The 19568-nt window shown below is 37.8% G+C and overlaps 1 protein-coding gene across 2 annotated transcripts in view; it reads left to right on the forward strand.

The window, feature by feature from the left end:
* Positions 1-19568, forward strand: part of KAT6A (lysine acetyltransferase 6A) — a 52663-nt gene that overhangs the window by 10485 nt on the left and 22610 nt on the right. The window contains exons 4-9 of one of the 2 annotated variants that reach the window (XM_075736773.1): positions 12275-12383; positions 12873-12988; positions 13247-13328; positions 14108-14243; positions 15921-16234; positions 17442-17560. In XM_075736773.1, the coding sequence (XP_075592888.1) occupies positions 12275-12383; positions 12873-12988; positions 13247-13328; positions 14108-14243; positions 15921-16234; positions 17442-17560 (876 nt within the window). Of the gene's footprint in view, positions 1-12274; positions 12384-12872; positions 12989-13246; positions 13329-14107; positions 14244-15920; positions 16259-17441; positions 17561-19568 lie in introns of both variants that reach the window. The other variant, XM_075736772.1, reaches the window with a different exon arrangement.

The raw sequence follows: 19568 nt of genomic DNA on the forward strand, positions 1-19568 counted from the left end.
AGCAGAGAGCGTGAGGGCAGATTAATTCTGTCCGTGCCCTTCCCCTAGTTTCCCAGCAATTTTATCTTAAGTCGTAGTGGTGGCAGGGAAAACAGTTTAAAAGGTATAAATATTAAATGAAGTCATGTCATTTTAGTTGAAAGAGAGGTTCCATGTTCTTAAAATAAGTACAAATATGCAATCAACAGAAAATCTGGTAAACAAATCCTATGTGTGACAGACTGCCGAGTCCTTTGACGTCTGTCCTCTGTGGAGTAGGTGGGTATAAATGTTTTGTTCCTACTTGCCTCATTAAAGGGTTTCAAACTAAATTTATCCTAATGACTTGTGGTAAATCATGTTAGTTTTTGTTCCACCTGTTAAGGTTTTCTCTTTATTTGTTGTGTAAATCCGACTTAATTTTTCTGTCCTCGCCAATTTTTTTGACTGTGTGAATACCTTTCCTTGGAACAGCTACTAATAGTGCTTATGGCATTGGATGAGAACTTGTAGCTCATTGCTTATTTTATTGTCTGAGAATCTGGCAGTCTTTCCATTGTTACTGCTATTGTGGTAAATCTGGACTTGTAGTGAGATTGAAAAGAAAGGAGGAAGAAGGGCGTCCAAAAATAATGACCCTTGCATAGCAAACAGAATCTCACTGATAATATATTTGCTTGTTTTGAGTTGCACTTGAAAGCCAGTTAACCAGTCTGTGAACCCATGCACGAACAATGAATTCTGGGTTAAAAATACTGAATCTTCCAAGCGTGTTCCTGTGAAGACCTGTGAATTACTAAAACTTTTAATTATCAATATCTCTATCAGTTCACTGTATTTCTGAAAATTGGATAGAACAAATTTTGAGTCTTGGTACACAGCTAAATACCTGTACAATTGTTATTAAAATTATGAGAATGCAGCTCTTCCTTTTCTGGAATCTTTGCTTTTAAATCTTTATCAGCAAGTTGAGTCACCGTTCTGTCTCCATTTATCCATGTGTAAAATGGAAATCATGTCAAAATGAAAGGTGTTCTGAATTACAAAGGAAATCATCATTTCTACGCATTTCTCCCCATTTCTGTTAAACTGTCCCATCTAATCTTAAAAGTCCAGAAAACTTGGTGATAGATACAGCTTTTAGGTGTGGGTGTAGGTTTGACTTAATTTAAAAATCATCCAACAGTACACAACCTGTCCCAGGCATTAGGTTTCTCAGTCTTTGAGACTCAGTCGTGGATACTTAGTAATGAGGTCTTTTGATTCGAGTGCTGGATCTCTGGACTTGTCTGGACTCATAGTGAATTCCTTGAAGGTGTGTGTGGAAGGAAAGAAAATAATTCTGCTGCTCAATGTTACAATGACTAAGCTTCAGATGCTGTTAGTCATTAAGATGCACCCAAAATCTTTAGAGCAATCTCAGGAAAAAGTAGATGCACTTGCTTTGTGCTGCTGCCAATTTTTATTTTTTTTTTAAATATACATTGATAAAAATGTATAAAAAATATAAAAACTGCCTTACTTCAGCACAGACTTCACCTGCCTTTGCAAATTCAGAGTACCTTTGTATGGGCGGTCTCTCAGCAGCAGACCTGTTTGGAAGAGGTTTAGGGGTATTGCCACACTTGCTGTATAAGGCTGCTCACGCGGGAATGATCTACGCTTGTGCAGACCGCGCGGGGCGCGGGAAGGAGAATAGCACTGAATGAGGACTGTGGGTCCGCAACGTGGGACTTTGTTAAATCTTACTGTCAAGAGTGTTATATTGAGCAATGGATTTTGGTAGTGAAGAATTAAATGCAGAGTGTTTATTTTCTTTTTTTTTTTTTTCCTCCCAATCTTGTGTTTGAGGTGGTAGAGCTTCAAAAAATGAGTAGGATTTGGTTACGTAGTTGCACTTGTGTGGGTATCCTGAGTAAACTACAAATAGCAGCCTTGTATCAGATTATTTTTAGCCTGCGCTAAACTCTCATTCACAGTTCCTTTTGTGCCTTTTCCGTTACCATGTTTATGTGGACCCCTGCATTGTGTTAAATATTTTTGTTCGTTCGTGTTTGTTTTCTAACTGAAGTATTTTCCCTTCTTGTAGGGATGCAGCTAATGTTGCAGTAAAGCGGTGTACAGTATTTAAAGATGGAATAATTACCTCTGTTGCACCTAAATTACTTAAGCGTTTACAAAAGTCTCTTCCTCAAAGTAATTTGTTATTTTCAGAAATTAGTCAGTACTGAAGTTCCTTATTTTTTGTGAAAACCAAGGTATCATGGAATGCAAACTGTTTCCAGTGAGAGGACTTAAGATTTTAGTTTGCTGTTGATTTGAGGGGCGTGTGTTGCTTTTGCAGCTGTGGAAGCCTGTGACTTCTTAGAAATATTATTTCATCTAAAACCGAGTGGTATAATCATCTGTTACTCCTAAGACAGCATCCTTTATTTTCTTGCAAATTAGGAAGCTGGGACAAAGCATAGGAGAGAGCTTGCAGGATATAGCTTTGGGTAAAGAAAACTTCAGTAACTTGAACTGCCAGGTTCCTGAATCAGTGTGGAGTGAAGGGACTTTCTTTATACTGCAAATAAAGAAATTTGAGCCTCCCTTCCCTCCCGCCACCTCAGTTTGCAGGCAGGAAGTCTTGGCATGTGATTCTGATCGTGACGTACAAATCTTGAATTGTTTTAATCCTCTGATTAGAGGACTTGTTAGCTCTGGGAAGGTTATTTAATGACTGACTGTCTAAATATTTACAGTTGACAGTCTGTAAAGTTCTTATTGTGTGCATGTCTAATAGTAAGATGATTTCTTCAGTTTGAATGTCAGCCCCAAGTAGTATCCACATTGCTTTTTTTTTTTATAGGTTTCCAGATGTCATAACCACTGCATAGTATTCAGCCTGTTATGTACTGCACTAATATCTAAGCTATTAACCTTCACACTTCACTTTGCTCTTGTAGCAGCATTTCAGATGTTCTCTCCGTTGTAAGAGTTCGTCCTCAAACAGCAGTACTTATTTTGAATGTACTATGATTTTTTTTCTTTTGAAATGACCCTTTTATGTTTCTCTTAGGAAGAGGTATGTATTTCATGCTTGTCACTTCTTCTGTATACTTTTTTATCTTTTTCTCCCTCATGTTTTAGGCCATCATTGTGCCATATAAATATGCTTCTTTCTTTCAAGTGAGACTCAGCTAAGTGAATTGGAGACAAAATATCCATTGACAGAGGCAAACATACATGAAAAACTAATACAATAACACATGTATGTGTCTATTAAAATATATTTAGCATTGTTTTCTTGAGCACAAAGAGTATGTTAAGGAATTTCTGTTTTTACTCTCAGTTGGTTCATATTTTTTCTTCACCATACTGTCTGGAGAGAATGTTAAGAATTGTGATTTGGTAAGTCAGAGGAATAAGGGTGAGCCGTTAACCAGGTTTAAAAAAAAAAAACTGAACCCATCGCTGCCACAAGTTAATATTACTGAATAGTATTTCCCAAATTATGCTGTTTTCCCTGTAATCAATTAAAAAACATTATTTGTAAAATTACTTTGGTAATATAAAATTAATTAGTTCTGATTTTATTGAGGCAGGGAACTGAAGCAGTATTCTTCCCCAGCCACTGATGCAAAAGGCGTGGAATCCAAGCTTTGCGATGCCCTGCTCACTGAAACATGTTTCCTCATGTTTTAAATAATTTTCTTTACGTGGTGTAGGTTGTACTTCCCCTCTGGCTTTTCTGGTTCATCTACTCTTTCCAGTAGCTTCAGTATTTGAGGCAGACCTTTGCAACAGCATGGGCTATTTGAAGTGAGGAGTAATGGTTTGTCACTTGTTTAAAAACAGACACACACAAAAAAAACATTACCTAGCATGAATTCTCAGAAGCCATCTGTCAGTGCTTCTGGATGATAACTTCCTAGCTAAGTAACACATGTACTGTAGCGGGGATGGTTCTGTAAATACTAGTTGTGGTAGATTCTCTCTCTGGAGGGCTCACATTCAGGATGTCTTAAAGAGCAAAGGGGGAAAAAAAAGTTTGTGTGAGTGTATGTGTTTCTTTTACACTAGCTTTAATTTTACACCTACTCGATTCCAACCACAATGACTACTACAAGCAGATGTGTGATGATGGGGCAAAGACAGTCCTGGTATCTAGTGAGCCTCTGATGGTATTAAAATGTCTGCAGGAAACAAAGTGCATTCAGGTTACTGACAGTGACCACTGTGGCGGTGCGGGCTACAGAGTTGGCTGGGAGTTTTGAGGAGTTTCCTACTTTGCTTTTCCTAAACTGAGAGACTACAAAGCAGATGAATTGGCCAAAACCGAAGTTTTAAAATATTTCACATGCGCACACACGCACTCTTTTACATGGGCACTTCTCCATAGTTGCCTTTAGGAGGGGGTACAGTTTGTGAATCTGTAGAGCACGTTTTGTTTCTAGACATCCTTTGTATAGTAACAACATGTGCTGAGAGGCTGGCAGGCTGTAAGACACTGTCAGTCCAATTTGTTCTGGCTCCCTCCCTCGCTGAAGCTGGTGACATCACACAGATAGATGTGCTTGCGAGAAAAACAGCAGAAGGAGTTGAATGTCTGCCAAAAATTTGCAGTATGAAACCGAGCTGGCTGCTTCCAGTCTTGTTTTCACGAATCTTTCATTGTGTGCTTGCGTTTTTCACTTGCCAGGTTGCTCTTTGCTGAACAAACACAGCAGCAGTGAAATCTCTCCATACTTAGCATAACACAGTCTCACACAGAAGCTTTGGAGGAGTAGCCTGATCTCCACATTCAAAGTTATTCCAATTTAATAAATAATTCTAAAACATTTTGAATTCTAGTAGAATCTTATTCTTTATTCCTCCAAACTGTAGCTGATTTGGTTTTTAAATGTGGTTAAGTGTTTGTTTGCAGTTTGTCAGAGGTGGTAAATACAGGAAACATTGAAGCTGTGACAGTGTAGTCTTTGATCTGGTTCTTCCAAAGCTAAACAGTGTTTTATATGTGGACATCCGAATTTGAAGGACTATGGGGATGAACAGGGTGCACACGAATACTGGCTAGAAGAGATAAGAAAGTCTACCTTAGACTCTTGTCTGTACAGAGGTTCTATAAAATTCTCTTTGATTAATATAACTGCTCATGAACTTCCTGCAGAGGATATGTGAAATAATTTACTTCTTCCCTGAAAAGTTGCATGAATGTTCCAGCTTGCTTTCACAAGGTTGCTTTCACAGATGATATAGAATAGCCACTGTTAGATGAGGCTGGGAATGGGTATGGGAAAATTTTTTTCAGTGAAACGGTATATACATTCTGCTCCTCCTGTTCTCAGAAAAGTATTTATATTCAAGAAAAAAAAATAAATTGCAAGACAGCTAATGAAATTCACTGCTAAGCTTTGCTAGTCAGTAACCTATAGAAAAATAAGAGAAAGGGAGAACCATAACAACTATAATTGTTCATGTCTTCTAATGTTTCACAAGGAATATGCAGCTTTATGGTCACATAAGCGTTTTGTAACTAACTCAGTCACATAGCTGGAAAGCGTACGCAATCATATGAAGCCATCATTGAATCTGAAACAATTCAGATGTGAACTGCTAATACAATAAATTCCCCATAACTTGTATACAAGTCTGCAGGGGCTGTGGTAGTGCTGCTTTTTAATGCGAGAATGAAGTATATTGCACTGCAACTAGTGAAACAGCGTCATAGAAGACTCCTTGATGCAACACTGTGTGGCAGCCATGGGAGTATCATTAAAGTTTGGTTACTTGATTACTTGATTGAACTTTATTTGTAAGGCATCTTTTCCTGCAAATTAGGTTTCTTCTGGCTAATGCCGTATACTTTGCTGCAGCTACATGAGGATTTTGGCAGTGAAGTTGGATAGAAGCACGTACAAGGTGAATAGAAGCATAGTTAACTGTAGTTTAATGATATTAAGTGACTTGCAATTACAAATGTAGTGTAGACATGAGCAAAAGAAAAGCATGCGAGTGAAAGTGCCTGAACTAGGAAAGTAATTTTGAGGCTTATCCTTAGTGAGGCAGGGTGGCAGTCCGATGAAGTACATCAGACACAAGCTTACTGGGTTGTACCTGTTTTTTTCATGCCTGCTGCTCTTTAGTGCCACGTTGTTATTACATTATAATCAAATTCTAAAACATTTCGGTAAACTGACCAGCTGCTCTGGATCGCACAATTGCTTCGAGTTTTCCCTTCAAGACAAACAGATAAAAGAGAAATAATTCTTCCCTTACTCGTACCAAGTAACATCCAGTAGTAGTGCATGCACAGAGCTGAATGAAAGTAGCTGAAGTGACAGTGAAAACATTGGAGTTGTCCAGTTTCAGTGTAACTGCCGTGCTGAAATTGAACTCTAATGTCAGAATTTGAGAAAGGGAAATGTTGTTTCCTTTTTACAGCCAAGTAAATCAAAGCAAAGACAAGTGGAGATTATTGCTGGCAAGGCGGAGGTGTCCTTGCTGGCCAGGAAAAAGAGCCAGTACGCTTTGGGGTGCTGCTGCCTGGACTAAGCTTTTCCTCCAAAGGAAAATATAATTCCTTGGTTAGTAGATTAGGTAATTCATGCTCTGAGTGACTTTTGTCAGGAGCATCTCTGAGATTACCGTATTGCTGACTGTGTATTATAAAATATTAACTTTGCAGAGCAATTCTTAATTAAAACAAAAACCAAGGACTTGACTTCTGCTTAAAATTCCGGATTTTTTTTTTTCCTCACTCTGTCTCCTCCTGTACTACTCTTTCTCATGGAAGGTGAGGGAGCGAATTAAAGGTGCAGGAAGCTGACACGTTCTTCAGGATGTATTGGTAAAACCTTCAGCTAAAAGACTTGAAGAGGAGCAGGTGTTTTACATATTTAAAAAAATGCAGGAGTGCAGCTCAGGAAGTTTTCAATATGACACCAGTCCATTGATTGGTTAAAGATATATTTATAAAAGATACTTTTATAAATCTAGTATGGTAGTCTTCCCCACCCCCCCAAGGCAAACCACCTGATTAATGTACTAGGCTTTTTTAAAGCGTGTCCGATTATGTAAGTGGTTTAATGCCTAGGTTTTTATTTCCAAGAACCATGGCAGCTTCTTAGAAGGGATTGCACACACACACCCCCCCAAAAAAAAAGAAAAAAAAGAGAGTAATGGGTTTGAGACATAAAAAGGAACAGTGGGTCAAAGTGTTTCCTCCTGGGAAAAAAAAAATATTGTAGTCTCTCCAATCAAAAGGTCAGAGTGGAGGTCCCAACAACATTCACTGATGTAGCCTGCACTGTGTTCTTTTTGGGGTGTGATGGTGTTAGTGATTTTTTGCATCAGGAGAAAGGTGATAGCTGTAAATATTGTTCAAAGGGGAATAGCCATTTACACTCTGAGCTTGGATGTCCATCAGACCTTTGATGAGATTGCTCCCAGAAATTACATTGACATGTCACTTGTATGTTCATTGCTGCTGGCTTTTCTGTGCCAAAAGGAGTGAATCAGTTTTATTCTGCTCTGCAAAAACTATTTCAATGTGCTCTGCGTGCAGTTTAGCAAGTTGCCATTTTAAAACTACTTTTACAAAAACTAGCCACAGCATTGGGACCAGCAAGATGGGAGTATGCAATTGATGTAAAAGGGATTGATACCTTCGGTGGATAACAGTATCAGTGGCATCCAGAAACGTCTGCTGTCACTTGTGAAATGTCTATTCTTGTACGAATGAATTGTGTGTACTTGGTAAGAGATTCAAATGTGTGGGTATGTGTAAGTCATCTAAAACTATATCCAACAGTACTCAGGTAGAGACTAACATATAATTTAAATGAAAGTTTGGCTGGCTACGAGTTTCTCTTGGTTTGTCTTTATTACTTGACTTGCATATAGAAAATAATAGCTTAAGACTGTGCCTATCTAACTGTCAGGAATTGGTTCATCTGCTATTGCTTTGTCAGGAAGGTTGCTCTATATTAGTAGGTTAATATGTTCCTATTTCTTACATGTACTTACATTTCATGTCCAATTAATTTCTCAGTCATTCCTGAGTATATTAATTTCTGTAGGTCATCTATTCTTAAATAATTTTATTGACTGTCATTTGAAAATTATTTCCACACCCTGCTATTATCTGAATATTGGAGCTAGACATACAATCCTAATAATAGCCTTGGTAATCCAATTTCTATTTTATGTTCTTATTGTATTGGTCTGTAATATTTAAATATATAAAGCTAAAATACATAGGAAATATTTATTCCTGTTTTGCATCATTTACAATTTTATCATCTGCTCCCTGCAAGAAGCCTTTTGCCATTCATTTCTCCCTTCCTCTTCTTGTAGGTTGTTCTGTCCTCTTTATTTTTCTTACTTGCTGCCCAATTATAATTTGTTAATTCTTGCTGTATCTTCCCTGTACACCTAATACTGCCCGCAAAAATCTTGCAGTCTTGTTTTCTTCTTTCACGTGATTTAGCTCGTTCCATGGTGTCTGCTATGATGTTGACCAGAGGGAGGAAATCTCCTTTTATGCTTCATGCTTTGCGAGGGGTTCCTTTTTTCAAACTACATCACTTGTTCAGGGGCTGTAGTGTATGACACTTTCAGAAGTAGTAAAGCTATTCTTCATTTCTCAAAAAAAAACCCCAACCAAACAAAAAAACCCAAAGAAATAAGAAACATAATCACCAAATGGTGTTCATGTGTTCTTTAAGTGGTACCAAAAGTTTGAATGTCTTATCTGTGGTTATATTGCAATTCAGTAATACAGTTAGTAAGGCGTGACCGTGTAATTAAGTCCATTTCACTACGCTTGCAGATGTCAGACCAAATGCATTCTTGATGTAATCTGTAAGGGATGGTAAAAACATCAATTCTTAATCTCTGATCGCAAATATGATTTGTGTGGTTTCTTTGTCTTGTGATGTTGAGGTACAGCCCTTCTCCATGAATAAGTAGTCTCTCCAAGTGCTACTGTGATTGCATATATAGTGGAAAATGAAATTCTTCTGGTAGTTTAATTGCAACTATATGTTGACAGCATTTTTGAGTACTTATCTTTAGCAGTTTGATTCTATATATCCAGATTTGCAGAGCAGGCATTTTAGGCTTACATCAAGTCTCTGAATTAACTCATAATTTTACAGCCATTTGAATTAAAGCATGAATGTTTTCTCGAGATACGTAAGCAATTTAGATTGAAATTTGGTGCAGATTTCAGTTCTGAAAGTATATTGTCCCTTTAGTATTAAGAAAAACAACATTCTATGCTTGTTCTGTTGTTTTACAGTATCACTGAGATTATTTTATATTTAGAGCAAGGAAGTGCTGGGGTTTTGAATCATGATTTCTTTTTGTATTTTTGGCAGTCTTCATTTACTTAATTATTTCTGCTTTGAATTGGTAACTTTAAAGCTACCAGAAATGTGTAGAGTAATATAAATGGTTTTGTCATAGCTTGGTTGTCATTCTTAACCCTTCTTTTGTTTCAATGCCTTTTTTTTTTAGTGCCAGATGTAAACCTCAGCATTCAATAGTGCAACTTTAATGTCACACTGGCTCTTAACTTTGAGTTAAAAATCAGTAGACTGTGTCAGAAAGTAAGATTTAGCCATATACGCAGGGAAATTGATGCTGTCAAATGTTCAGTGATGTTAAAGTTTAACTATTAGAAAGAATATATGTTCCTTTTTTACCTTCTGTCTGAAAGACTGTTACAATGTAGTTGAGATTTTCTATGAAACTTTATCATAACCTCAGACTCAAATGAGAGTTAAAAAAATGATTCCGGGATGTGAAATTATACTCACTGAGTCAATTTCTGGCAAAACCACGCTTGTAATATTGTGGAAGTTACAATGTGCTTTATTTAAAAGAAGCTAAAGAGTTTTGTAAAAAAAAAAAAAAAAAAATTTTTTTTTTTTTTAAACTACCTGAGCTAACATATGACCGAATATAAAGGATGAATGAATATGCCAAATCAGATCCTAAAGGATTCTAAACCTTTTTACTGCAACTTTGTGGTGGATCAAGATCATTACATTCCTTTCAGAGAGGACTAGCAGATGCCGAGACAGGGATCACAGTCTTTAGTTCTCGTGCTGAGCAGCTTGTTGACGTTACTCAAGGAATTTTCTCTGAGCATTTTCTTAAATGAAAATAGGAATAATGGTACTTATCTACTTTGTGTAGTATTGAAATGTGAATAAAATAGCCAAAAAAGAATCAGTTAATGTTCTTATGGGAAAGATGAAGGTTAGTTAATAATAACTTGTTGCAAAAGATGGTGTTTCTCAGGAGGAAGAGATTGTGAAGGTAAGATGATAAGTGAATGTTTCTTAGAAGATAGAGGGTTAAAGTAATTTCTGAAATGTTGATTCCAAAGAAATTAAAGCACTGACAAACCCTAAATACACTGTCTTTTTCCCCAGTAAACCTCATCCTGACTGGAAGCAGCTAGCTGTCTGGCACCTAGAGTCCAGTCATGAACAAAAAGAGAACAACTTGTGTACAGGCAATCCCCTCTCTGTCTTAAAAGAGGATGGGGGATCCCTACATAGCTGATGTTAACATACATTACTATAGTGACTGTGGCTGGAAAGATACTTCCTGACTTCCAGTGGAAGTGAAGATGCTGTTTTCCACTTGGATATTAATGATTTGTATGCTTGGCATAACTATCTACAGTTGTCTTGTTTTCCCCCTTTCTTAGAAGGAGCAGAAACTGGAATCGTTCAATTAACTAAACCCGTGAATGTGTTTCAGGCTGGAATAGTTTTATGGGCAGGTGATTTGATATTAGTTAACACTTCAACATCATCTGGGATTTACCCAAAGGCTAAGATAAATACTTGTGTTCAGGACAAGGAATATTGAGTTTTCATTCCTAAGTAGTCATTCCATATTATGTGGCTTAATTCTGAAATAGCAAATTTCCTAAGGCGTGCTGATATTTTTCCACCTAGTGGATGTTTTAAGGAACACGTTGGTCTGTAAGTATACTGGATCTGTACACCAAAGTAAAGATATAGCTTGAAACTTCCAGTTTCTATATTGCTGTAATATAAACCAACCTGATTTCTGCAAGAAACTATTCTGGGTACAGCTTTTCCTTTGGCTTAGCCAGAGTAAAGATTCCTTGAAGTTCTTCTGGCATGTGCTTCCATACAATAATTTAACAGTATGTGCATACGTAGCTGCTTAATATACTCTGAAAAACGTATGTGTGAAATCATTATGTGATACAGCTATAGAAAGAATGTGTCTCAAAACTTACCATAATCTAACATTGTTCGTGTTTCCAGAGTTTTAAATGTAATTTTAGCATATTTTTATTATATTTTTAAATTAAATTGTGCTTACAGCTTTGCTCTGACAACTATAAATCACAGACTTGTCTTGGAAAATGCAGAATTTGATTAGAAAGAATTTGCTAGATTATGAAATCCAGCACTTAATGTTACTGGAGACAAGGCTATCCTTTCCCCCTCATTAGTTGATCAAGTACCACTTTGAAACATTCAGTTACTGCACTTCTTACTACTTTGAGGAGGCTTGTAGAATGTCATTCCTTTGGTTTAAAAGCCTTCTGCTTATTCCAGGCCAAATGTATAGTTGGTTAGTTCATATCTATTTGTTATTTTGCTAGTGTTGTGCCTCATCTTAAATACATCTTTTTCCCCTTCATAATGTTTAACCCCCTGAACTTTTTCAGAGAGAGCAGACCTTTTCGTCTGCTGCTTTTGAGATAAACAGCATTCTCTCGTAAGAAATTATTTTCATTTTTCATAACCATGTTAATAGTTGTACAGTTGTTGTTCTATAATACGTTTTATTCGAGGTAGGTAATGTGTTGCAAATGCCTCTGACAATTGCAGTACCGCTTTCTGGATACGTGATGTGAATTTCTAATACTGCTGTGTTCCGTGGTCATCTCTGCCTTTTTTCCACCACTGCATCGCCTCATAGCTCGCTCGTTTGTTGACAGATAAAGGCACCGACTCTCTCTGTATTAATTTATAGCCCTCTTTCCCAGCTTGTTTTTCCATGTTTCCCCTAGCCCTGGAATTCCATTCTCTTTTCCTTTGTACCTGGGATTATGTCTCTTGTCTATGGAGTTCTGACTTCTATTCAGGTTACAGTTAATGCAGTATTGTATGGTGAGAACCCACTAAAAATCTGTGAGACATGGTGCATATTACATACTGTTTACGTGTGATATAAATGTCTGTGTGATTTTGTGTATTATGATTTGCTCCCTTGATATAATCAGTGCCTTTATTGTCTATATTCCTCACAGCCGGTTGCTGAACCAATTCCAATCTGCAGTTTCTGCCTTGGTACAAAAGAGCAAAATCGGGAGAAGAAACCTGAAGAGCTCATCTCCTGTGCTGACTGTGGCAACAGTGGTAGGTGACCATTTACAGTGCTGCTAGTAATAACCTGTCCACTTGAGACAAAGAGCTTGCTATAATGACTACTACTGACCCATACATACAAGGAGTATGTATCTATGGCATATAATACAGTTAGTTCAGCTGAATCCCATGCTCCCAGCGGAGAGACAGTTAAGTTAACCTAACACAAATAGTTCATTTGGTTCCTGGAGGTTTCTTTGAAAATGTGGTAACGATGACCAGTTTTATCATGTGTCTCAATTCAGTTATAAAAAATCATCTTGGTGTTCTTTTGTTTGTGGGCCTGCCACTTGCTATCTAGGCTATTGTTTTTGTGTTATAAGTAGGTAAGAATAGAAGCACCTAAAAATAGGAGTATCTGGATAACCAAAATTCTGCATGGGAATATGTAATTGATAAAGAAATTTCTCTGTAAGCTATCTGTTAGCATTAACAGCAGTGGAATGGTTTTACTGGTATAATCTTCTCCTTTTTCTGTAGGTCATCCGTCCTGTTTGAAGTTCTCTCCAGAGTTGACAGTTCGAGTGAAAGCCTTGCGATGGCAGTGTATTGAGTGCAAAACGTGCAGTTCCTGTCGAGATCAGGGCAAAAATGCTGTGAGTATAGTGGAATATGGACTGAATGAAGATGATGGCAGTGTTGTGTGTGTTCCGTTAAACTACAAAACAAAATAATTCTAGAGTCAAATATTTGCAGTTTTTGTTTGAGGCTGATAGGCTTTGAGACCTGTGAAATACCGTGGTATTTCTGTAGTTGAAAACTATGTGAATGTTCTCTTAGATGGTGACAAATTAATGGAGGGCTTAATGCTGATGCACGTCTAAAGAAAGATTAACGTTATCTGTCTTCAACAGGATAACATGCTATTTTGTGACTCATGTGACCGTGGCTTTCACATGGAATGTTGTGATCCCCCTCTTACCAGGATGCCAAAAGGTGAGGACTTTGCAATGCAAAGGGTAGTTTAAGATGGTGTTGGAAGAGATCAGTGAGTAGAAAGTGCTTCCACATATTTGGTCCTCTTTTAGGTATATAGCTTGTTCTTTACAGCATTGCTTTTCAGGTATTAGAAATTTGAGAAGGGTCAGAGCTTCACATCCGGATTTTCCACTATTTCCTGCTTCTTGAACATTACTGTCTGTGAAGGGTTTTGCAAAAAATCTTTGAGGTTTGAGAGAATAGGAGTGATACTTGTAGATTAAAATTATCAGCTTCCATTTGAATGAATAGCCTTGTACAAAAGAAAGAGATGGGCTTCTAAGTTTTTGAAGTCATAACTGTTTGGACAGTGGAGAATCCTGGAGTACAACCAAACTTCTCTTTTCTGTCAGAAAGCAGGTTATCTATGGAAAATTCTTCCTTGGTAGTTAGTAGAAAATTTTCCTGTAGAAGATAGTTGGAAGTAGTGTAGTCATAAGCAGAACATGGGATAATTAAATGTGTTACTTTTTTATGGTTTTCTGACTATGCGCTACAAATTAAAGAGGCTTGCTGCATGGTTGTTGGAAGTATAGCTGGCAGTGTGGGGGAAATTAACGGGATTTGAGTTTAGATTGCTGGAACGTATCCATAACTTTTCTTACATGTATATGTGATAATTGTGGCCTTTGGTACTGTTCCTACCCTTTCTGCCGGAAGGCCTGGAGCCTGTAATTCTCCTTTTTGTCCTGTATAGATGTCCCTTGCATTCAGTGATGGGGATTTGTGTCTTATAGGTATGTGGATATGTCAGATATGTCGGCCACGGAAGAAAGGAAGAAAACTTTTACATAAGAAGGCAGCACAGATAAAACGACGCTATGCTAACCCAATAGGACGTCCCAAAAACAGGTTAAAGAATCAAAATACAACGTAAGTGTCTCTATAAGGAGGAGTAAGGTGTGAGATTGTATAGGGCAGTGGGTGTTTCTGAAGTGTCTGGTCTACTCTGTGAAAAAATTTCTTTTACAATGAAGAGCTTTTCATTATTCTTCAAGAGGGAATTTCTGAAGAGTGCTGTGAAAGACTAGAAGTAATCTCAGTGCTTCTTTTTGCCTAGATTTTTGATTCTTTGTAATAACTTACTATTTAGTTTTGAACTATCCCTTATAGATAGTTATGGATGATTTTTGCTGCGTCAAGTCTATTTTGCTGGATGGCTGCTTCTTCCAGCATGATTGTTGTGCTTTGCATTTCTCAAGAACCCTTTCTGAGGTTTAGAGAAACTAGGTAGTTGACAATGAAGCATGTGAGGTGGTTGTTTGACGTATATTTAATCTGACACTGCTGCCAGAACATATTTGGCCCCTTTCTGCTTCCATTCCACATGTTTCTGCATTTGTGGAGCATTCTGTTGTGCTGAGACAGATTGTGTGGCCTTGTCATGGTTGTTGTGGGGCAGCCAGTTGTCAGGGAATTGGATTTGGGTGGGCGGGAATTCTTTGGATAACTGTTCAGCCAGAGCAATTTCCTTGAATTAAGATTGCTGTGCAGTGCTTGTTGTGATGCAGCACTGTTGACTGTGCAGGGGATAAAACGATGAAGGAGCATGTCACAAGAACTTCTGTTTTGGGCGTCAGATCAGCTTTAAAAAAAAAAAAAAAGTTGAACTGCCACTTGATTCTAACCAATAGCACCAAAGGATGTTCTGGAGAAAAACCTTATGAAATGTAATGCTTATAAAAATGTAAAGGTCAGTCTGTGTGATGCCTTTGCTCAGAGGAACTCCCAATATCATTCAGAGTGGCAAAACTGTCTGTCATTGCTGTTTTGCCTCTTTTAATTTTTATTTCATGATTTATTCACAATTTTTTTGCCTTTGTTCCATCATTTCACTTGCAAAATATATCCACAGAATTATGCATAGATGCTTAGTTTGTCTTTTTAGGAAAAAACAGCCTATTTCTATCTTCTGTAGCTGCAAAGATTGTAGCTAAAAACAGTCACCTTCCTGAAACAGCAGTCGGTCTAGGGCAATCCCTCTGAGAATTGTTAAATACTACGTTATCTCAATAGAGTTTTAAAATTTCCAGCCTGAAAGATGGCAGCTGGTTGGAGATCAACACTGTGTTCTGCTAAGATGACCATCAGTGGTAGAGGTTCTTAGCAAATGTGTGTCCTGCATTCATTAACTTTCTGTGTAGTTCTTATGACAATTTCCTGTCAGTACAAAAACTTTGACAAATGACAAGTGCAAAAGTTCAATGACTGTAGAAATTGAAACCTTCTGTGCAATGTATTCATTCTGGCTACTGATTTTAAAATTTAATGTTGTATTAAATTTGGTGAAAGTCTATTGTTTATACTCAAATTAATTGCACATAATGTTCAGCGTGGAGAAAAATAGCACCATACTTCTACTGAGATGTTTAGAATCCTGGCTCCTCTAGGGTACGTAAGGCTCTTGACTACTCCTTTATTATTAAATTCTTCAGTTCACATTTAGCTTCTGTGTGATTGATAAATAAGTAGGGAAGATGGTAGTCCACTTTGCAACCCAAAACAACCCACTTTACCAAATCTTCTGACCGTATTTTTCTCATTCTTTAGATCAAAAGGCCCTTTCAGCAAAGTTCGAACTGGCCCTGGTCGGGGTCGGAAGCGTAAGATCGCTCTGTCTAGCCAGTCAGCATCATCAGAAGGAGGATACCTGGAGCAGACAGATGTCTTGGACTTCTGCAGAGATGGAAGCACCACCTTGAAGTTTAACAAGAAAACCAAAGGGCTTATAGATGGCCTTACTAAATTCTTCACTCCCTCCCCTGATGGACGAAAAGCTCGAGGGGAAGTGGTAGACTATTCTCAGCAGTATAGGATCAGGAAAAAGGGTACCAGGAAATCTAGCACTTCAGACTGGCCCACAGGTAAAGATTTTTCACCCTGCCAATGTAAGTATCCTGTACACAAGAAAACGTTCAAAGACTAAGATGTTGAAGTGACTAGAATTGTTAGAGGCTGGAAACTTTGAGCTGAAAGTTAATACTCAAATGCAGTTATCTGTGGTGCATTGACATAGAATACCAGTTGGAAAAAGGAAGCAATCCTAGAGACCTTTGCCTCTTTATATACGATGGCAAGGTGTGATGAAGGATTAAATGATTATTGTGAGGTAAAATGCCCTTTGGTAATGAGGGCCTTGCAGATAGTCATAGGAAATGTGCTAAATAATGTCACACTTGAAAAAAGTAACGTAGGGAGTGGTTGATGAAAATAAGAAAATAAGGTAGAAGTATCAAATGGGAAACAGATAGTTAAAACCGGTCTGACAGACCCATGAGTTTCCGATCTATCGTATAGGCTTGCATGCGAATATTTCTTAGTTGTGCCAGCTATAGAGGAGCCTGCTTCGTGCAGTTTGGCACCTTCTTGCTGGAGAGCATCCCTTCTTTTGATTGCAGTTCTGCTTTCCTTGTTTTCTTTTCTAGCTTAAGACATTAATCTATGACTGGACCTCAGTTTAATCTCTATATTCAGATCTTTACAGTCTTGTTGAGTAGTTTCATAGCTTGAATTGTTTCTGAGCAAGCAGCGGAAAATACTCCACCGTAACATATAAGGTTTACAGCTTTAGAATAGTTATGTGCATTAGTCTGGCTGGTGCTGGAAGAACAATAATGATTCTTAATACTTTGAGATGAGGTGAAGTCTCTTGTGGGTTTTGCTTGCTTTTTTTTCTTGTGGAAGGGGTGTTTCTTGGGCGATGAATGTAAGTGTCCTGGTTTTGGTTGCACCAGATATGGCATTTAATAGTTGTGATCCTTGTTTGTGAGGAAACGGGCATAGCGGTAAGCCATTTATCCAAAACTGTCTCGTTGTTACAAATGCCTTCGTGATACTATGAATGTCTAAGTGGTGAGTTTTGGACCTGGTTAAATATATGACAATACTTCGTACGTGGTCGTAAATGCAGAACTGGTTCTTCCTTTGTGGTCCCAAATCTGAGTAGAAAAATCCCATCTAAAAAACTTGGCACAGTGTCTGAATACAGCCAGAAGATGTTTTGTTGCTGCACTAAAAAGCAAGTACTGCTTTGTAAATGTAGGTGAAGACAATTTTCTCTCTCGTTTACAGACAATCAGGATGGCTGGGATGGAAAACAGGAAAATGAGGAGCGGTTTTTTGGGAGCCAGGATGTCTTAACTGAAAAAGACATGGAGCTGTTTAGAGATATTCAGGAACAAGCACTGCAGGTAAAGTTAAATTTTCAGTGTCCAGCAGTAAGTACCAAATCTGTAAAAGAAATTTAAACAAACCCAGAAAACCCACCCCAACCCAACAACAAAAATCAACAAGAAATACAGACTCCAGATGAGTCAGTCTGTCATAGAGACTAATGTGCTCGGTTTCTGCTGTTTGAGAGTAATGGGGAATTGACTTCAGAAGAGCTGAAGGATAATATAAAAGCATAAGAGCATAAGAGGTTAAGGTGAGCATCTAAAAAGCCTTGAGGGCTGTGGCTTTAGTTGTGTCAGAACGTAGAGCTGTTAAATGGTTGGTAAAACATGTGGACTGTTGAAACAATAAAATATAGGACTCTCTGCTGGCAGTATGGGTCACATATGGCCTCTGGCTAATTAAAGACATTCTTTTTCTAGATACTTTAACTCTGTATGGAACAGGATAGGGCATTACCGTGTGTGTCTGTATGCACATATATGTACATAGTGTGTGTGTGTATCTACCTGTACATTTCAATAACTTGAATGGTCTTATGACTTAACTCCTCATGAAGCCGAAGGAATCAATTGAATTTATGCAATGGCTTCCCTGAAAGGTGCTTCATTAAGTGCAACTGTCCTTTTAAAATTCTCTAGGTATTTGACTTCTGTTTGTTTACCTACAATTCTGTTGTAGGCTGGTTTAATTCCATTATACAAAATACAGTCTCTGTACCAAAAGAGTTAATTGCAGTAAGATGAACTACACTCGCTACGTGTGTGATAAAGCAGACTAAGATGAAGTGCAGTTAACTCTTCTATTGGGGTGCAAATACACCACTACTGTGTAACGCTGCTTATTTCAAACTTTGTTACAGGAATGCTTTGTTCTGCATTGATTTGATGCAGACCTCAGTGTGTGCATCATTGAGCAAAGCGCACATGAGACTGCAGCTTGTGACCATAGTTATGTTTTAGAAAAATAACTGAAGATCTGAAATGAAATCTATGGAAATATACCCAGAGTAGAGAAGATATTAATTTCTAAACATCTGCTTAGAAAAAGGAGCAATTTTTGGAGAGATTTCCCCCCCATCCCATGTGGGGAAAATACTTGTTGTAGATTAAATACTTTAAATTTAAGGTGGCTAGTTGGTTGGTTTTGGTGAGGAAAAGGTTGAACAAAGTTGTGATGCAGCTGATACAGGAACCCTGTAGAAGGGTACTAACTGTCTCACCAAAGAAAATGGAAATACCGAGTGATCTATCAAAGGAGTTTGAGCTGAGGAAAAGATAACCGCATGTTAAATGTTCAAGAAGAAAGTCATTTGGAGCTATCTGCAGCTAGCATAGAGGCCGAAGCAGTTGTCTGCTATTGAAGGCTTTCTTCTAATGACTGGGGTGCCTAAACAGTTGTATGGGAGCAGGGTCTCTACGTTTGTGTTAGGCACTCATTTAGAGGAGGGGTTTGTTGCTGAAAAGAAGGCACAGATGCAGGACTCATTATTGCAGGTGTACGTTACTCTTTTCCTTAATTATCACAGGCATCTGACAAGTCTTATGTTTGTTATTGACCTATTGTACTGGGGGATAATAGTGATTCATTTGAAACTACAGTGCAGGAAGTGCTTAAGTATAGATTATCATAGCTATAAAGAGCTGCCTTCATCAACTGCTCTTTTAGTGATTTGTTCTGCCAAGGAGTGAAATACTGGTATTGCATGCAACCTTGTATCAGTTACCAAAAATGCAGAGGTTGTGCTTTCCAAGTAGCAAAAGCTTTTAGAGATTGTGCTTATTTAATAGTACTGTCCTAATTATTTTTCTTAAATACTGGGGAGCTTGTTTTTATTAAATCTAGCTTTTGAGTTGAAGTAAGGTAAATTGACTCTCTCATCTAGTTTCTGTCTTAGTAGGTAGCCTAAGATGAGAGGAGAAGCCTAAGGGATAAATCCATAAACTGATGGGGAAAAAAATAATAATAAAGTGGTTGTGGATCATATGCAGGTAGTAAGGTCTAAGACCTTACTTGGCTGACTAC

The sequence above is a fragment of the Balearica regulorum genome, chromosome 27 (genome assembly GCF_011004875.1).
Source record: "Balearica regulorum gibbericeps isolate bBalReg1 chromosome 27, bBalReg1.pri, whole genome shotgun sequence".
Classification (NCBI taxonomy): domain Eukaryota; kingdom Metazoa; phylum Chordata; class Aves; order Gruiformes; family Gruidae; genus Balearica; species Balearica regulorum.